Genomic DNA, 19,944 nt, shown 5'->3' with positions numbered 1-19,944 from the left:
CTGAAGAGAACCCACTGGGTGGTGACATGAAAGCCCCTGGGAACTTGGGTCTGGGGAGATGGAGAAATGGCTTAGATCAGAAGCCACTCAAGTGCCAGCTGGGTGTGGTGGGCGTCGGGGTTCCCAGAGCAAGCTGGCTCACGAGGCTAGCTGGATCGGTGGACTCTGGGCCCAAGTGAGAGATGCTGCCTCAACGTAGAAGCCGCAGACTCAGGAAAGATGGCCGACATCAACCTCTGGCTGTCACGCCTGTATGTATGTGAACATAGACACACACCACACACGACATACACCGCAGAATGGCTGGTGACCACACTGTCTGTCTGTGTATCCTTACCTGGAGTGGGGTGCAGAATTAGGTGGAGTGGGCTGAGGAGACTGATAAGCCAGTAGACGGTGGTCATCTGAGGTGATGGAGAAGGAGGTGGCGCCTCCTGGAGCCCAGGGGCCTGGAGCACACTGTGTAGCTGAGGGTGTCTGCAGAGGGAGACAGTCAGCCTACTGAGGTGGGGACGAGAACAGTGGAGGGGGGACATATTGTGTCCAGGAGTGATAGAGGACCTGCTGCCCATGGGCCTGGAGAAGGCAGCCTGGGAATGAAGCCCTGAGCCAAAGTGGACGGAGGTGTTAGTGGGGTCTGTCCCTCAGGACATTGGGCATCGTGTAGAGCCGTGCTTCCCAGCGTGTGTGTGGGAGTGGGGTCTGTCCCTCAGGACACTGGGAAGCTTCCCAGCGTGTGTGTGGGAGTGGGGGCTGTCCCTCAGGACACTGGGCATCATGTAGAGCCGTGCTTCCCAGTGTGTGTGGCATGTGCAGAGTGGACATGGTTATTTCTATCTCACAGGTCTCCCTAAGGAGGGGACACTGCACCAAGTGGCAGGAGGGTCACAGGTTAGACACAGAAATAGAGACGGTCAGAGAAGTGGAAAAGCCAGAGAGTGGGGTCCAGGTGCCATAGGGTGCTGATCATACTTTGCTCATGGACTCTGACCTGTGGCATCTCCTCAAGCAGGAACCCTGCTGCTTGAGCCTAGACCTGGAGAAAGCAATAATCATCTGCCTGCACCCTGGGCTTCCCAGTAAGGGCAAAAGTATGGCCAGAAAGGAAGGCATTTCAGGCTTTTGACAGGGTGATCCCAGTGGCTGGGGATGGGGCTGTGGAAGGAGGAGTGAGGGCAGGGGGCAGATGCACTGGGGTCCCCTCTGTCTTTACCCTCCCAGCCCTCTGCTTTTCTCTGCTCCTCGTCTAAGGGTCGTCCAGGGTGAGTGGCCCGGTCTTGTCTCTTGAGGCTGCCGGAGCCTGGGTTTTTACCGTGATCACTCTGGTTGCAGTTGCGTGTGCTGCATCTTCACCTCACTCCAGATAATGGGTGCTGCTGGGTGAGCTGGGGACACAGCTGGCTGCACACGGGCTGCTCAGCATGCTATGCCAGATAAGAAGCAGACATGCTGTGTGCACATGGCAGCAGGAGACCGGGGTCAGGAGCCAGTGGTGATTTCTCTGGGACCTGGACAGCTTCAGATGTGGGTTGGAGGCTTCTGCTCGATGGGTGAAGAACTTTTGGTGCCATCTTCACTGCCTTACCTTCATTGTTTTAGGAAGAAAAGAACCAGCACCCCAGGGACTGCTGGACTGTGCCCTTGGCTGCGCACACTGTGCTGATGAGGTGCCTGCGGGAAGGGGTAAGGAGCCTTTGTTGTTCTCCACAGACCTGGCAACTGCAGTCACCCTCCAGGCGAGGAGCGTAGCCTGCAGCAGTCGGGCTTGCTTGTCAGCTGAGTGTTGCTCCTGAATTTAAATAACCCGGGCAAGCTGGCATCCTTGTTTAAGTGCCCTGTTTAAAAGATGACGGGAAATCCAGGTATGGTGGTACACACTTTTAAACCTAGCACTCGGGAAGCAGAGGCAGGTGAATCTCTGTAAGTTCCAGGACAGCCAGGACTACACAGAGAAACCCTGTCTTGGGAGCCGGGGAAAAAGATGGGAAATATGGACAGCATGGCCTGACCGTCTTCTGCAGCAGTGGTTGTTAACCTGTGGGTGGCATATCAGGAGTCCTGCATATCATATATTTACATTATGATTTGTAACAGTAGCAAAAGTCATGAAGTAGCAACGGAATAATGTTATGGCTGGGGTCACCACGGCGTGAGGAACTGGACTGAGGTCACAGCGTTAGGAAGGCTGAGAACCACTGCTCTATAAGATGCTGTTAATTACCCCGCCTCTGTCCAAGATATTTCCAGGGCAGCTCAGCAGGCAGATGTGCGCAGTCCTCTGTGAGCCCTCCTGCCCCATGAGGAGCTTGTTGCTGTTGTCCCGAGCTCCACACAGATGGCCGCCCTGTGACCCATTGTCCTGTAGCTTCCGTGTCACCGTGCAGAGTGCTTAGAAACTGGCCTAGCAGGTTGGTGGCCCGTCTATCGATGCCGTTTGACACGGTTCCACCCAAGGAAAAGCCAGAGGCTAAAGACATTAATTACTACAAAAATGTGTCCTGGGTGTGTGGAGTCTTGTTTGGACAGATGAGGGGTGGCACTCACTGTCATTAGGGAGAAGATTATATGTGGCCACTGGTCTCATTGAGACTGGCCATTTGGGGCGGGGACTCCCAGAGGTGTTAGGAGTCAGGCTTTGTGTGGGCATTGCAGGTCACTAGGGTGGGCTTCGTGGCTGTGAGAGAGTGGGCATGGGCATCGCAGTTTACTGGGGTGAGCTCCGTAGCTCCACTGTGAGAGAGTGGGTCCTCTGCTCCTTATTTTTGACTTTCAATCTCTGTATGCAAGTTTTGCACATAAGCTAATATGGAGAATACTATTTGATAGCCCTGAAGTGTTTTTTTTTAATGATCTTTTTTACTTATTATATATAGTGTGTTCTGCCTGCATGTACACCTGCAGGCCAGAAGAGGGCACCAGATCTCATTACAGATGGTTCTGAGCCACCATGTGGTTGCTGAGAATTGAACTTAGGTCCTTTGGAAGAACGGTCAGTGCTCTCAACTGCTGAGCCATCTCTCCAGCCCCACGAGAATACTATTTGATCACTAAATTATTACTAACAATTTGAAAATTTGGATAAAGTTTTGTGTTTTAGAAACACACTTGCTTCTTTTTCTTTTTAGTCTTGATTTTATTGAGCTATAAATTTTTCTCTGCTCCTCTCCCTTCCTTTCCCCTCCCCTCCAACCCTCTCCCATGGTCCCCATGCTCTCGATTTGCTCAGGAGATCTTGTCTTTTTCTACTTCACACATAGATTAGATCCATATTGTTGTCTAGGTTTTCTGGGATTGTGATTTGTAGGCTAGTTTTCTTTCCTTTATGTTTAAAAACCACTTATGAGTGAGTACATATGATATTTGTCTTCCTGGATCTGGGTTACCTCACTCAAATACGATGTTTCCTAGATCTATCCTTTTGCCTGAAAATTTCAAGATGTCATTATTTTTTTTCTGCTGTGTAGTACTCCATTGTGTAAATGTACCACATTTGCCTTATCTATTCTTTGGTCGAGGGGCATTTAGGTTGTTTCCAGGTTCTGGCTATGACAAACAAAGCTGCTATGAACATAGTTGAGCACATGTCCTTGTGGCATGATTGAGCATCCTTTGGATATATACATACCCCAAAGTGGTATTGCTGGGTGGGTCTTGAGGAAGGTTGTTTCCTAATTTTCTGAGAAATCGCCATACTGACATCCAAAGGGGCTGTACCAATTTGCACTCCCGCCAGCAACGCAGGAGTGTTCTCTTTACCCCCACAACCTCTCCAGCATAAGTTGTCATCAGTGTTTTTGATCTTGGCCATTCTTACAGGTGTAAGATGGAATCTCAGAGTTGTTTTGATTTGCATTTCTCTGATGGCTAAGGATGTTGAGCATTTCCTTAAGTGTCTTTCAGCCATTTTAGATTCCTCTGTTGAGACTTTAGGTCTGTACTCCATTTCTTTTATTGGATTATTTGTTCTTTCGATGACAAATTTCTTGAGTTCTTTGTATATTTTGGAGATCAGTCCTCTGTCCGACGTGGGGTTGGTGAAGATCTTTTCCCATTCTGTAGGCTGTCGTTTTGTCTTGTTGACCATGTCCTTTGCTTTACAGAAGCTTTTCAGTTTCAGGAGGTCCCATTTATTAGTTGTTTCTCTCAGTGTCTGTGATACAGGGATTATATTTAGGAAGTGGTCTCCTGTGCCAATAAACACGCTTGCATTTTTATACCCTGAGTTATATGTGTTGTGTGTGTATGCATGTAAACATAAGACTTGACATGTATATGTGTGTCTGGGGGAAGGTTCAAGATTTGTTATAATTTATGAAGATTATCTGAATTGGAGAAGCAGTTCAGTGTGGTTTTGGCAGTGAGATCCCCACTGATACAGTCCTTGCAGAATGTGGCATGGGACACACGTGTTCTCCCAGAGCTAGGGTGCACACTGATAGAGTCCTTGCAGAATGTGACATAGGACACGTGTTCTCCCAGAGCTAGGGTGCAGTGGCCCCTGGGATAACAAAACTGCCTGATGCATCCAGGACCAATGTAAATCCAGTCCGTACCAATGTAAAGTTTTCATTGCTATATCATATCTTCCTTATTTTTTTTTAAAGAGATTGACTGTGACCATTAACAATTTATACCAAACCCCTTTTTAAATGAAAACAAACATTTATAAATAATCATTTTTGGAGTTTTGGCATAGTTTTCTCCAAACTGCTTTCTGCTTTTTGTTTGTGAAATGTTTTTAGGGTTTGCAGAGAACTTTCAGAGGGTTTCATCAAACTATGGTAGCCTGGAAGGAACCATAGGTTCTTATCTTCTGTGAAGCACAAGCAGAACCTATTTTCTAAAGTAACATATCCTTAGACTCAAAGGTATCTTGAAGTCAAGATACCTTTATGTTGGTTTAGCTTAGTAGCCCCCACAATCAAATGTCTCTCAGCAGTCAAAAAAAAAAAAATCCAGAAAACAATAATATACATAGTCCAAACTCTCTGTGTATTTTTTAAAAAGATTTATTTATTTATTATGTATACAATATTCTGTCTGTATGTATGTCTGCAGGCCAGAAGAGGGCACCAGACCCCATTATAGATGGTTGTGAGCCACCATGTGGTTGCTGGGAATTGAACTCAGGACCCCTGGAAGAGCAGCCAGTGCTCTTAACCTCTGAGCCATCTCTCCAGCCCTTCTCTGTGTATTTTTCATCTTTACATGGCTTATTTTTCCTCTATTACTTTTTAATATTTATTTTGTTTCCTTTACTCCTTTACTCCATGACTCTCTGTAGTCTTGTCTACACTTTTCTCTCTCTCCCAAGCCTACGTACATTTTTGGAACGTACTGTGAGATTTATTTTTGTCTGAATCTTATTTTTGCTTATCTGCAATCATTTCCCAACCAGGAACCTTTAAAATGGTGAGCAGCTTGGTCTCAGTGGCCCTGGATGCTGGCTCTGCCGCTCTCAGCCTTTCAATATGGTGGAGGCGCCTTTACTGCCAGCTCTGGGACTCTGGGAGGCAGTTGGCCTATGCTACCACCCAGTAACTTGTGGCAGGCTGCTCACAAACCCCATTCAAGTGCTTGGCCTCCTGAAAGAGCCAGAGCTGTTTGTGCAACTAGCATGAACCAAGAAGCCTTCTCTTAAAGGAGCTGCGGTGCCCCTGCTCACTGCCAGCAAACAGAGTCCATCCCCACCCCAAATGGGGCTACCAAGAAGCTGTGCTAAACTCTGTTCTTTTGTGTCTAGAATTCCTTCCCAGTTCTCCCTGGTTTTATGTGGATGCAGTTGCCCCCAATTGGTGCACCATTTCATAGAAGGAGACTACTTGTTCATTTCTCGCCCAGACCCGAATAATAACACAGAAACTATATTAATACAACACTGTTTGGCCAATAGCTTATGCATATTTCTAGCTAACTCTTACATCTTAAATTATCCCATTTCTAATAATCCATGGATTACCACAAGGCTGTGGCCTACCAGTAAGGTTCTGGTTGGCAGTTGGCGTTTTTTTTCCTTTGGCAGCTACATGGCATCTCCCCTACTCCACCTACTCTCTCTCTCTCTCTGAGAGATTTCTCTGTTCGGATTTCCTGCCTGGCTTTATTCTGCCCTGCAATAGGCTGAAACAGCTTTATTCATCAACCACTAAACGCAACACATATACAGAAGGACATCCCACATCAATATTCCAAGAATAATTCTGTGTTTGAAGAAGCTAAGGTCCTAAGACTCAACTCTTGTCTTGTTTTCTCGGGTTTCCTCACAAGCACTCAGAATTTTCTACACAGCTTCATTCTTGGAATGTGTTCTGACATCTATTCAATACTCCATCTAGATAAAACAAGTGTATTTCTAGTTAAAATGAACACTGTGGGCAGAGGCTTCTTCTGTACCAGAGCACAGGCATCTAGCACAGCTCTTGGGGAAATGCTCCACTTCCCACAGGCATGCTCCTAAACTGAGGAGTCCTGCTGGGTCATAGTGATTCAGAGCTGTGTTCTCTCCTTTTGCTGTTGAGGGAGGGCTACCTGGTTTCTGGAAACGTCCCCTTTTCTTTATTCAAAGATTTCTTCTAAAGGAAGATTTAATTTAAATAACAAGGAAAACTTTTATTGATAACTTTATAGCTTTCTTTTTTGTATTGTCAAATGTTCAGTAAAACAAAAATCTCTAAACAAACCTAGTTACGGTTTTTCCTCATGATTTTCCCATGTTGAAGATGGGGCGGCATGTCTACAGGGCACAGCCGTACTCACTGCGTATGCTGCTCCACATTCATGCCACCTGTGTGGATGTTCCCTCCGTGTGAGTTCTCCTTCCTACAGTGGGTTACATTTGTAAAGTTCTTACCATTGGAGCCGTCTGAAAATCAACAAGGTGACAGCTCTAACTGAAGGATTTCCCACATTTATTAAGGTCATAATTTTTTAAAAAAATATTTGTTTCCTGAAAAACTGCGCCATCTGGCTATTGATCTTTCCATATTTATTACACTAACCAATATTAATTTTAGAAGGGTTTCATGCTTAGTGAGGCCTGAGTATTCTCTGAATAGTCTGTCACACTCTAGCTTTAGAAGGAGCTCTCTTCTGTGTGAGTTCTCATAAACACAACAAGGGGGAGAGCCTGCTGAAGGGTTCCCACACTTAGTATATTGGTTTCATTTTAGACTAAGTTCTTCTGTGCTTTGCTGAGTTACTCTCCTCTGTTGCTATGTTAATCTCCAGCTGGTGAAGCCTGAGGGAGGAAGGGTTTATTTTGCCTTGCGGTTTGAGGGCATGCAGTCCACCAAAGCAGGGAAGGCGTGGGGGCAGGCAGCTCCACAATGATGGGAACTTGTGGCTTGGACTCCTCAATTCTTTACTTCTCAGTGCAGCAGGAAGCAGAGAACGAAGAATTCTGACTTTCTTTTCTTTCCATTTTTTCCTTTTTTAACTTTTTTTTCTCAACCTAAGATCTCAGATCATAGTATGGTATCACGTACTTGAGCAGTAGGACTTTTCTCCTTAGCTAATTGTCTTTGGACATGACATCACAGACTTGTTCAAGGGTGAGTTTCCTAGTTGATTCTAAATGCAGTTAGTTGAGATTAACGATCGATCATATTTGCTTAGGGTTGATACCCTAGAAACCTTTCACATCTGTTGTCCATCCCCAGCAGACTTTCCTGTGTGCTCCCTAAACGCGGGCCTTCCAGCTGCAGCAACATGGGCCTTCCAGCTGCAGCGTCTTTAAGATTCAGCTCTTTCAAAATTTATTTCCAGTATGAGTTCTCTGAAGTCATGGTGGGGGGCTCCAGCCGAGACACCTCTCATGTTCTCTTGTATGAATGATCTGGGTGATGAATTCCACTGGAGACCTTTCTGCCTGTGTTACATGGGGGGGAGGGGGGGGTTATTCCACTATGAGTCTGGTCATGTTTTAAGTAGGCCCGCATACTTGCTACAATGTTTCTACTTCTGGCCGGCAACAATGTTTCTACTGCCTGCCCGCATACTTCTGTCACTTTCACAGGATTTCCTTGCTGCATCTGTTTTCTTATGTTCAGCTAGATGAAAACAGTCAATAAAAAATCCTCCACAGGGCGTTGGACCTCCAGGGCTTTCCTGTGGCATAGAGCTTGTCTGTGCTTTGAGGAGTGTCTCACAAAGACCTTTCCCAGGTGTTGCGTTATTTACTTTTTTAGTAGTACTGATTTGTGAGGTCCATCAAGGATGACTGGAATAATATAGTCTCATACCCTTTGTAGCAATGTTGTTTTAAATTTTTAAAAATTATTTGTGTGTGTGTGTGTGTGTGTGTGTGTGTGTGTGTGTGTGAATGCAGTGCCCAAGGAGGACAGAGGAGAGCAGACTGCATTGTATTCCCTGGGTCTGGAATTACTGGCAGTTGTGAGTTTCTCAGTATGATGCTGGGAATAGAACTTGGTTTCTCTGAAAGAACAGTACTCTTTCTTAACCACTAAGACATCTCTTCAGCCCTATCCAGAGTATATGAAATATCACATTATCTTTGGATTTTTTGCTGGAGTCATTTTTATGTCTTCTACTTTTTTCTTAGTCTTTCTTCTTCCAAGTTGAATGTATAGGCTGTATTGTAACAATCACTGAAGACCTTTCCACTAAATCTATTAGTTTTTATTAATTGATTTTTTTGTGTGTATGTGCACATGTGTGTTTGTGTGTGCATGTGCATGCGTGTGTGTGTGTGTGTGTGTATGGCCAAAGGACAACTTTAGCTTTCCTTCCTCCAGCATCACACATTTCTATTTATTTATTTATTTATTTTGAGCCTGAAACTTGCCCAGTATGCTGGGCTGGCTGGAGAGTTGCTCTCAGGGACCCCCTGTCTCCACCTCCCCAGCAGTGGAATTCCAGCCCCACTGCCATGCCTGGCCCTTTTTATATGTGTTCTGACAATCACAGGGCCTCCTGCTCTCAAGACAGCTGGCCCCTCTCCCCGCCTTGAGTTTCCTCATGCAGGGCTGCACTCTGCTATCTGCTTGGGAATGTTTAAGATGTTTAAGGAGCCGTCAGCCAAAGTGTGGCCTGTCGTCGAGTGCTGAAGCTTTGCGTCATTTAAGCACTCGCGCTTTTCATTGGTTCAGTCATTCATTCCCTGGTGTATGTGCACACTCGTGGACACCACGTGCCGTGATGTGCACACTCGTGGACACCACGTGCCGTGATGTGCACACTCGTGGACACCACGTGCCGTGATGTGCACACTCGTGGACACCACGTGCCGTGATGTGCACACTCGTGGACACCACGTGCCGTGATGTGCACACTCGTGGACACCACGTGCCGTGATGTGCACACTCGTGGACACCACGTGCCGTGATGTGCACACTCGTGGACACCACGTGCCGTGATGTGCACACTCGTGGACACCACGTGCTGTGATGTGCATTCAGCAGTCAGAGGACAACTTGGGAGAACTGGTCTCATGTTCCACTATGTGGGTTCCAGGAATCAAACTCAGGATTGGCGGTGAACACCTTTACTTGCTGAGCTGGTCCTCTGGCCCCTTTAAGCAGGTCTGTGCTTCCTGAAAACAGTTTGATGGGCTGATGTTCATTTTAATCTGGGTGTGATTTTGTTACCCTTGTGGGCATGTCTTTGCTAGGACTGTCCGATCCTGTGTTTGAGTGGTGTGCTCGTGCTGAGAGTCCCCAGACCCTTGCAAGCTGGGGCTGAGCTCAGAGGGCTGTTCCGATAGCTCCTTACAGTGGACCCGTTGTCTGCTTTCCACACTGCACTGTGTTTCTTAATGTCTGGGTCATTTTCCTGTTTGATTTTATTTAAACCAGGTGAAGAGCTGCTCTGCTTCCCACTGAGTTTGTGGAGGTCATGTTCTCCAGGTTTGCTGGTGAACCTGTGGCTCTTTGAAGCAGCTTCATAACGATCAGAATGTTATTCCGAGTACGTCTGAGGAAACCATAAATACATTTTTCTCACACTGAAGACCTTGGGGAAGCAGGTCTGTTTTACTCTCTCTGCTCTTTGTTCATTCTTCAGGAAGAGCGTGTTGTCAATCACATGGCGGCCAAGATTATCGAGAATGTTTGCACAACATTTTCTGCCCAGGCGCAAGGCTTCATCACTGGGGAAGTCGGGCCTGTCCTGTGGCACTTGTTCAGACACTCCACCGTGGACTCTCTGAGGATAACGGCCATATCGGTAATGTAAAGCATCCCTGGAGGTTGTTCATTCATTCCTGGTTAAAACTCTCTGGAGCTGAGTGTGGACGCCCCTGACGGCCGTGGGTTACGGTCATGCGCATTCATTCACATGTTCGACTTCATGGCTCTAACAGGAGTGACAAAGCGGCAGGGTTCGTGCCCCCTCTGTTGAGCAGGGCCCTGTGGCGTCTGTAGGGTGAGGGTGCCCAGCACCCGCAGAGTCTGTGACGGATCTGTGCTCGTCTTCCTGCAGGCCCTGTGCAGAATCACACGCCAGTCTCCCACAGCCTTCCAGAACGTCATTGAGAAGGTGGGGCTCAATGCTGTCATCGGCGCCCTGGCCTCTGCCATCTGCAAAGTGCAGCAGTACATGCTGACGCTGTTCGCGGCCATGCTGTCCTGTGGGATTCACCTGCAGCGGTTGATCCAAGAAAAGGTGTGTGTGTCTGTGCTCAGCTTCGCTGGAAACAGCGGTCTTCCCACAGCTGTGCATTCAGCGTGAAATGTCAGCCCCCTAGGCTCAGGTGTCACACCAAGGAGGCCTTCTAACCTTTGCAGACCCTGCATGTCCCTCAGAACATTCAGTCCAAGAAGCAAGCAGCCGCTTTGGGTGATTAAATAGACGCCAGCATTGGCTCCTGCCATCTTGTTTCAGTGAGGAGAAATAGCAGAGCTCCCGGGGCGTCCTCATGCTACTCAGTTCACACCGTGTCTGTGCAGCCCGGCTCATTCCCGTTTGCTCTGTTCACACCGTGTCTGTGCAGCCCGGCTCATTCCCGTGTGCTCTGTTCACACCGTGTCTGTGCAGCCCAGCTCATTCCCGTGTGCTCTGTTCACACCGTGTCTGTCTGTGCAGCCCAGCTCATTCCCGTATGCTCTGTTCACACCGTGTCTGTGCAGCCCGGCTCATTCCCGTGTGCTCTGTTTACACCGTGTCTGTGCAGCCTGGCTCATTCCTGTTCACACCGTGTCTGTGCAGCCTGGCTCATTCCCGTGTGCTCTGTTCACACCGTGTCTGTGCAGCTCGGCTCATTCCTGTTCATACCGTGTCTGTGCAGCCCGGCTCATTCCTGTTCACACCGTGTCTGTGCAGCCCGGCTCATTCCTGTTCACACTGTGTCTGTGCAGCCTGGCTCATTCCCGTGTGCTCAGTTCACACTGTGTCTGTGCAGCCTGGCTCATTCCCGTGTGCTCAGTTCACACTGTGTCTGTGCAGCCCGGCTCATTCCCGTTCACACTGTGTCTGTGCAGTGAGTCAAGGCATTCCCGTGTGCTGTGTTCTCCTTAAGGGGAACCCCCCCACCGCCCTCCATCTCCGTCCCCTCTGGCTATGTCCATTCCTCTCTAACCTGTGTCCCCACTTAAAGCCTTCTGGCCCTGTTTTTGACATCCAGTTTGCACGGCGGCTATGCCTGTCTCCGTATGTCAGTCCTTGCCCTTCTGAAGAGTGATGTGTGCTACCATCACCTCTATGACTGGTGTGTTGGGAACGCAGGCACTTAGCCCTGCTGCCTCAGTGTCTGCAGGTGAATGCTGTGTCTGCTGAGTGATTTGAACCTAATACTTCAGAAGCCTGTGTAAGCATGTGTACGGTGAGGTGCCAGCTGTTAAAAAAGACCATGCTTGTGCACACATTTGTAAAGCAGTGAGTCAAGGCATGCATGTCCTTGGTTGTGTAGTATTTCCAAACTTCTTAAAAAGAATACTCCCCATAGCAATCTGTTTGCCTGGTCCAGGGATGGGAAAATACACTTTAAAATCTGAGTCACCCATCCTTCCTTCTACCCACCTGATGTGGGAGGGTCTTCTGTTTGTTTAGCATATCCTTTATAGTACAATTTGATCTTTCTATAACTGCCTGACCTGTAGGATTATTTGGTATACCTGTAATATGCTTTATATTATAGTAATCAAAAAAGCGTTTCATTTTCTTAGATATATATGCTGGACCATTGTCTGTCTTTATTTGTGCAGGTATACCCATGATGGCCATAACTTCCAATAAATGTGTGATTACTGAATCAGCCTTTTCTGAGCTCAGGGCAGTAGCCCATTGAAAACCTGAATATGTGTCTATGGTGTGGTGTACATATTTTAATTTACCAAATTCCATAAAGTGGAACACATCCATCTGCCAGATTTCATTCCTTTGAGTACCCTTTGGGTTACTCCCTGCAGGCAATGGTGTTTGATTATAGAAAGAACCAGTAGGACATCTCTTTATAATGTCCTTAGCTTGTTGCCATGTAATGGAAAACTTTCTTTAGGCCTTTACTATTGACATGATGTTTTTTATGAAATTCTGAGGCCTGCAACACGCTTCCAATCAATAATTGGTCAATTTCAGCGTTACCTTGTGCTAGGGGACCAGGCAGACCCGTATGGAACTGGATGTGTGTTATGTACATTGGACAAAGCCTATTCCTGATTACGTCTTGTACCTGGATAAACAATGAAGTCAACTCTGTGTCATCTGGAATAAATTCATCAGTTTCAATATGTAAAATAACTCTTTCTGCATATTGTAAATCTGTAACTATATTAAGAGGTTCTTTAAAGTCCCTTAGCACCATAAGAATGGCATATAATTCTGCCTTCTGGACAGAATTATAAGGGCTTTGTTCCACCTTACTCAATTCATCTGACTTGTAACCAGCTTTCCCTGATTTATTTGCATCAGTATAAAATGTATGGGCTCCAGTTATTGGAGCATCATTTACAATTCTAGGAAGAATCCAAGAAGTTCTCTTTATGAGGTTAAGTCTATCACTTTTGGGATAGTTGCTATTAATTTCTCCCAAAAAATTAGCATAAGCTCTTTTCCATGGTTCATTGTCTTCCCATAACTTTTTTATTTCCTCAGTAGTAAAAGGCACTATAATTCCTGCTAGTTGATGAAGTCTCAGCTTACCTTTTATAATTAATTCAGAGATTTTTTCCACATAAGTTTTTATTTTTTTACTTGGTTTATTAGGTATAAATATCCACTCTAAAATAATATCTTCCCTCTGCATTAAAATCCCTGTAGGAGAAATTCTGGAAGGCAATATGACTAGGATGCAGCTAAGATTTGGGTTCACCCTATCCCCATGTGCCTCCTCTAATTTTTCCTCAATCATTGTCAGTTCCTTTTCTGCTTCAGCTGTCAGTTTTCTGGGACTATTCAACTCTTTATCACCATCTAAGGTTTTGTTTAAATTAACTATTAGGTCAGGTGTTATCCCAACAGCTGGTCGTAGACTGGAAATGTCTCCTAACAATCTTTGGAAGTCATTAAGAGTCTGTAACTGGTCTCTCCTAATTTGAGCCTTTTGCGTTTTAATTTTCTCTAACCCTATTCTGTAACCTAGGTAATTAATAGAATTTCCTCTTTGAATCTTTTCAGGGGCAATTTGTAATCCCAATTTAGGCAAGACTTTATTTCTTCAAACATCCTTTCTAAAGTATCTTTATTTGAATTAGATAACAAAATGTCATCCATGTAATGATAAATTATGGACTTGGGAAATTGCTTACAAATTATTTTCAATGGCTTACTTACAAAATATTGGCACAATGTAGGACTATTGAGCATACCGTGTGGGAGGACAGTCCATTGATATCTCCTAGTAGGCTGAGAATTATTAAAAGTAGGCACTGTGAAGGCGAATTTTTCTTTATCCTTTTCTTGTAAAGGTATAGTGAAAAAGCAATCTTTCAAATCAATAACTATAAGAGGACATCCTTTTGGTAATAGAGAATGCAAAGGAATTCCAGATTGTAGTGGGCCCATAGGTTGAATTACCTTGTTGACAGCTCTTAGATCTGTCACCATTCTCCATTTACCAGATTTCTTTTTTACAACAAACACAGGAGAATTCCAAGGGCTGGTTGATTCCTCAATATGGTGAGCATCTAGTTGCTCTTGTACCAGCTGTTCCAATGCCTGTAATTTATCTTCAGCTAAAGGCCATTGTTTAACCCATATTGGCTTCTCAGTTAGCCATTTTAAAGGTAGGGCTGTTGGTACCTCTAAAGGTTTGTTAGCTGCTTTATGTTCTTGTACAGCCTGAATGGCTTGTGACCTTTATACATATACTTTATTACATCCTTCCCAGAATTATGAGTTCCTGAGACTGCAGGAATGTTAATCTGGGTATTCCATTGTTGTAGCAGGTCACGGCCCCATAAATTTATTGCAATATTGGCTATATATGGCCTTAGTCTTCCTGTTTGCCCTTTAGGCCCTGTGCATTCAACCCATCTTGTGCTTTGTTTTACATGAGATGTGGGAGGGTCTTCTGTTTGAGTTGATTTCATTGGTTAATAAAGAAACTGCCTGGCCCATTTGATTGGCCAGCCCTTAGGTGGGTAGAGTACACAGAACAGAATGCTAGGAAGGGAAGTTAATAAATCGCCATGCCTCTGCTTTCTGGGCCAGACGCAATGAAGCTCCGGCCCAAGATGGACATACACTAGAATCTTCCCGGTAAGGCACCACTTGGTGGTGTTACACAGATTATTAGATATGGGTTAGTCAAGATGTGAGTAAGAGGCTGAAACTAATGGGCCAGACAGTGTTTAAATAAATACAGTTTGTGTGTTGTTATTTCGGGTGTAAAGCTAGCCGGTGGCCGGGAGCCAGGTGGGATGAAAAGCAGGCCTGCCCACTGCTCATCACTACACCCACCCACCTATCCATCTATCCATCCACCCACCCACCCATCTATCCACACACCCATCCATCTACCCACCCGTTATCCATCCATCTGTAGGCAGAGGCTGCTTGTTTGTTTCCTGGCAGCCCAGACCCTAAATAATCACACAGAAACTGTATTAATTAAAACACTGCTTGGCCTATTAGCTAGGGTTTCATTTTAATTAACGCTTACATCTTAAATTAACGCATTCCTATTCTTTGTATTTTACCACGAGGTTCATGGTTTACTGGTAAGGTTCTGGTGGATGTGCATCTGTCTCCTTTGGCAGCTACATGGCATCTCCCTGACTTCACCTTCTTTTCTCCTCTGTCTCTTCTTGGAATTCCCGCCTTGCTCTATTCTGTGCTTCTTTGTTAACCAATAAAGCAGCTTCTTTAACCAATGGTAATAAAACATTTTCACAGCATACAGAGAGTAATCCCATATCATCCATCCACCCACCCACCCACTCACCCACCCATCCATCCACCCATCTACCCACCCATCCATCCATCCATCCATCTGTAGCAGCAGGCCGCTTGTTCGTCCTGGCTGCCCAGAACCAAAATAATCACACAGAAAACTGTCTTAATTAAATCACTGCTTGGCCCATTAGCTCTAGCTTCTTGAGTTGGCTAACTCTTACGTATTAATTTAACCTATTTCTATTAATCTGTGTATCGCCATGTGGCTGTGGCTTACTGGCAAGTTTCCAACTGGTGTCTGTCTCCAGCGTCTCCATGGCTTCTCTTTGATTCTGCCCTTCTTCCTCCTAGCATTCAGCTTAGTTTTTTTTTCTGCCTAGCTAAGTTCTGTCCTCCTATAGGTACAAAGAAGTTTCTATATTCATTAATGGTAATCACAGTATACAGAGGGAAATTCCACATCATCCATCCATCCATCCACCCATCCATCCACCCATCATCCATCCACTCCCTCACTCTGTGCTGGGCAATAATCCAGGGCTCACACACACTAGGGCGATGCCCTCTGCCCCTGGGCAGCACCCTCACTCTCAAGACAGAGCTTTGAGATCTCAATGGAGGATGGTGGAACAGGGCCATTAAAACCCACTGTTGGCTGTGGTCCTACTGTATTAAATGCTGTCTCTTGTTTTTTTTTAAATGTCTGAAGTTAGAATTATTTCATTAATAATATACTTGTGTGGGCCCTTAGTCTCTGTTGCTGTGATAAAATTCTCTGGCAGTCACAGTTAAGGGAAGGGGTTCATTTTAGCTCACGGTCAAGGGTATGGTAGATCATGGCGGGAAAGCCAGGGGTTAGGGGCTCAAAGCTGCTGCTGCTCACATCATCCACAGCCAGGAAGCAGAGAGCCATGACTCTAGGCCACTCTGTTCCTTCTCCATCTGTACAGACCAGGATCCAGGCCAGCGGTTGGCTCCACCCACAGTAGGTGGGCTCTTCCAATCCTTCCTGTTTCTGGAGGCCTGTTTCCCAGGCAGTTATAGACTCTGTGGAGGTGACACTTGACACCAGCAGCTCCATATATGAAAGCCTAAACACAGAGCCAAGCACTCGTCTGCATTCCAGTTCAGTGTTGCTCAGAGGCTATGGCTGCAAGCAAGTGCCATTTGTCAATCTGTGTCAGGTTTGCTATTCAGTTTTCCAGGTTATGAAATGCTCCCATCATCGTACAGACAGAGTCACCCTCGGTAACTTTACTGTGTGACTGTGGTCAGAGAGGCTGTGGGTTTTAGCAGAATTATTTTTTAAACTCTCAGTACAATACTGCGTAATATTTTTGCAAAATCAGGACAATGAGATGCATTAATTGTTTCAAGCCATGTAGCTGTGGCCATGTCTCCTAAAAACATGAATGAATTGGTAGAAAAAGGGTGATTGCTGAGTTCCAATTAGTATCGGTCCTTTCTCTCCCCCAAGTACCAACCAGGTCCCCCACTGCCTGCCTTCTGAGATCAGATGAGCTCAAATCATTGTGGCAAAGGCAGGGCCCGTTCTTCTTTTGTTTAAACTTTATTACTGTGTGTAAGTGATTGCGTGTGCACATGTGCCGTGGCATGTGTGTGGAAGTCAGAGGCAGCTGTGTGGATCTGGTCCTCCCCTTCATGCATGTTCTAGTGACTGATGTGGGTCTTGAGTTCCTGGCAAATGCCTGCCCACTGAACCATCTCATGGGACGGGCATTGACATTTTGTAAGCGGTATCTCATCATGGCAGAAATGCAGCCCTAAGAACACAGCTGGGTGGAGCCACACTTACCCAGTTGTGCTGACTTACAGCAGGGCGCTTTCGTCTTGAGCATTGAAACTCAATATGTACACAGAGTCTTGGGTGGACAATTAAATTCCTACTTTTGTAGGTTATCTGACACCACACTAGCATGGGGAAGGAGGCATTGTCTCCTCACTACTGGGTTGGGCAGCCCGTTCAGGTTCCTTGTTGAGGTCATTGATACCTGACTTGGGGGACAAGTGAGTCCCTTATGGCACTGGCAGAGGCTTTCCACTTTGTCTTCTATGATGGGCACCTGGCTGGCTGGCAGGGAGCTGGTTCCTGGAGATGATCTGCGCTAATGCTGATGTCGGGATGGGACTTGCATCACTGACAGAAGGGGATGCAGATGTAGGCTTCCTACTCTGCACCTCCTGGTGACAGTCACATGGAAAGGGACGAAGTTTGCTACTGCTGCACATAAGCAAGCTGTGGATCCCCATCCAGTGTGCTCTGACAGCAATGCTGGGGACAGAAACCCAGCTGGGGAAGGGGGACCCAGCTGTGGAAGGGGGATCCAGAAGGGGAAGGGAGACCCAACTGGGGAAGGGGAACCTAGCAGGGGAAGGAGGTACCCAGCTGGGGAAGGGGGACCCAGCTGTGGAAGGGGGATCCAGCAGGGGAAGGGGGACACAGCTGGGGAAGGGGTCCTGGTTGTCACAGAGTTGCGGTAAAAGCCCCAGCTTTCCATAGGCCTTCGTTGGCACTGCTTTGTCAGGGGATAGTGCTGGGGTGCCCTGTCATGATCAGGTGAGGTCTAAGACCCTGCAGTCCTTTACTAATGGAACCAGCTGTGCTTTTTATGGTGTTTGGCTGAAACAGAAGAGCAGCTGCTTAGTAGTTTTCTGTGTTACAGGGTAACCCTTGTTCCTTTGGCTTTGCATGGACATGCTTGGTTACTTTCTTGCATATGTATGCATGTAGCGTATGCACATTTGTATTTGGTGTGCTTGCATGTGCATGCAAGGTGGGGATATTTTGTAGCAATTTCCTGGGATTTGAGACAGGCTGGTTAACATTCAGAAAGTAAACAACTCACAAGTCTCAGGAGTCCCTGAAGCTGACCAGACTCACAAGGCTCCTCCATCCCCAAGGTTACAGAAGCAATAATGATGGCTGAAGGGAGGGCCCTCCAGTCTGTTGAGCAGCCTGCACCATGCAAAGACGGCAGATTTTTGAAGTCCACAGCTAGGCTGGGCCTTTTGGTGATGTCGTTGCCGTTGAGCTACCCATGCTCCTGTCTGTAATTCTTCACACACACTCATGCTGCTGCAAGTAACCCCTGTACACTCACTGCGTCTCCAAGTGGGATGAGGAACTGGAAATAGCACGAGGAGTAGCCATGGTGATGGAGACTCAGGCACATGTGTCTGATGAAAAGCTTCAAATATGAATTTGGCAGAATGACTTAGGCCCCATATGTACCGGTCACAAGCAGTCGAACACACACAACTAATATAATTGATTCAAGTACATTCCTTCCCTCTGCAAAATACCCTGACTCCATGTCATTGTTCAATTACTTCCTGATTCACCATGTCACAAAACAGTATTGACTTAGGTCTTTTTTACCTGTACGTGTGTGTGTGTGTGTGTGTGTGTGTGTGAGCGCACGCGCGTGCCTATAATCATATCTATAGATGAGGTTCCACACCTCAGCTGAAGCACGATGAATAAAAACTCAGAGAGAGAAATTGGGGTTCAACCTGAAGATCCAAAAAGCAAAGCAGCCAGCCACTGGTTCTTACCTCAACCTCAGTCTGAAATGGCGATCCTGCCTCCAGGAATCTCAGAATGAGACTGTGTCTGAGAACTGTCTCCTTCCTCTGAGGCTGGGATTAAGAGTGCACCACTACTGCCTGGTTTCTATGGCAAGCTAGTGTGCTTGTTGGGATTAAAGGTGTGTTGTTAGCACTGCCTGGTCTGTAAGGCTGACCAGTGGGGCTGTTTTACTCTCTAATCTTCAGGCAAGCTTTATTTATTTGTTTGTTTGTTTATCTATTTATCTATCTATTTACTTATTTATTTGGTTTTTCCGAGACAGGGTTTCTCTGTAGCTTTGGAGCCTGTCCTGGAACTAATTTTAGACCAGATTGGCCTCGAACTCACAGAGATCCACCTGCCTCTGTCTCCTGAGTGCTGGGATTAAAGGCGTGCACCACCACTGCCCGGCAAGCTTTATTAAAATACAAATGAAATGCCGCTACACTCAGCATGCATGTCGTAATACAGGTCATAATACAACTTGCAGAAGTCCAGTCTCTACTTCCACCATGGTTCCTGGGGTCAAATCATCAGCATCAGCTGCAAGCACCTTTAACCATCTCGCCAGCCCTGTCAGTCCTTGATATCCGTCAGGCTTACGGTTTCTTCATTGTCTTACACGTGACTCTTTGCTAGATGTTTGAACGGGGATCTAACCAAGCCTCCGGCCTCAGGTTCACAGGTCTACTTCCTCCTCTCGGCCCTGAGGGACCCCTTACATCTTTTTCCATCTCCATAATAGACTTTTTGTTCAAAGGATTCAGAGTTCTGTGGACTTTTGCCCACCTGGATTTTGCTGGTTGAACCTAGCAAACGCTGTAAAGACAGGGCCTTCTTTGACATGGTGTGTGTCCTGTGCTGTGTGTTTACAGGCTTGGATTCCTGGGGGAGGAGACAGTCATCACTTAGCTGCCTCTTTTCTGATGTGTGGAGCAGCACTGGCTCCAGGTGCTTCTAGTACAATCTGCACCAACTATGGAGGCTTCAGCAGCCTTCAGTGCTGTCTGTCTATGCTGGGCTCCGCTGGCTCTGCTGGGCTCCGAGCCCTGTTGCTTGTCTTTATT

The 19,944-nt window shown here is 46.4% G+C and overlaps 1 protein-coding gene across 1 annotated transcript in view; it reads left to right on the top strand.

The window, feature by feature from the left end:
- The window catches only part of Ulk4 (unc-51 like kinase 4), a 275,070-nt gene that overhangs the window by 40,891 nt on the left and 214,235 nt on the right, over nucleotides 1-19,944 (top strand). The window contains exons 18-20 of the mRNA XM_038324151.1: nucleotides 1,600-1,683; nucleotides 10,021-10,182; nucleotides 10,438-10,620. Of these exons, the coding sequence (XP_038180079.1) occupies nucleotides 1,600-1,683; nucleotides 10,021-10,182; nucleotides 10,438-10,620 (429 nt within the window). The remainder of the gene's footprint in view (nucleotides 1-1,599; nucleotides 1,684-10,020; nucleotides 10,183-10,437; nucleotides 10,621-19,944) is intronic.

The sequence above is a fragment of the Arvicola amphibius genome, chromosome 3, assembly GCF_903992535.2.
Source record: "Arvicola amphibius chromosome 3, mArvAmp1.2, whole genome shotgun sequence".
Taxonomy (NCBI): Eukaryota; Metazoa; Chordata; class Mammalia; order Rodentia; family Cricetidae; genus Arvicola; species Arvicola amphibius.
The sequence above is the reverse complement of the archived record's forward strand: the minus strand, read 5'-3'. Positions and strand labels throughout refer to the sequence as shown.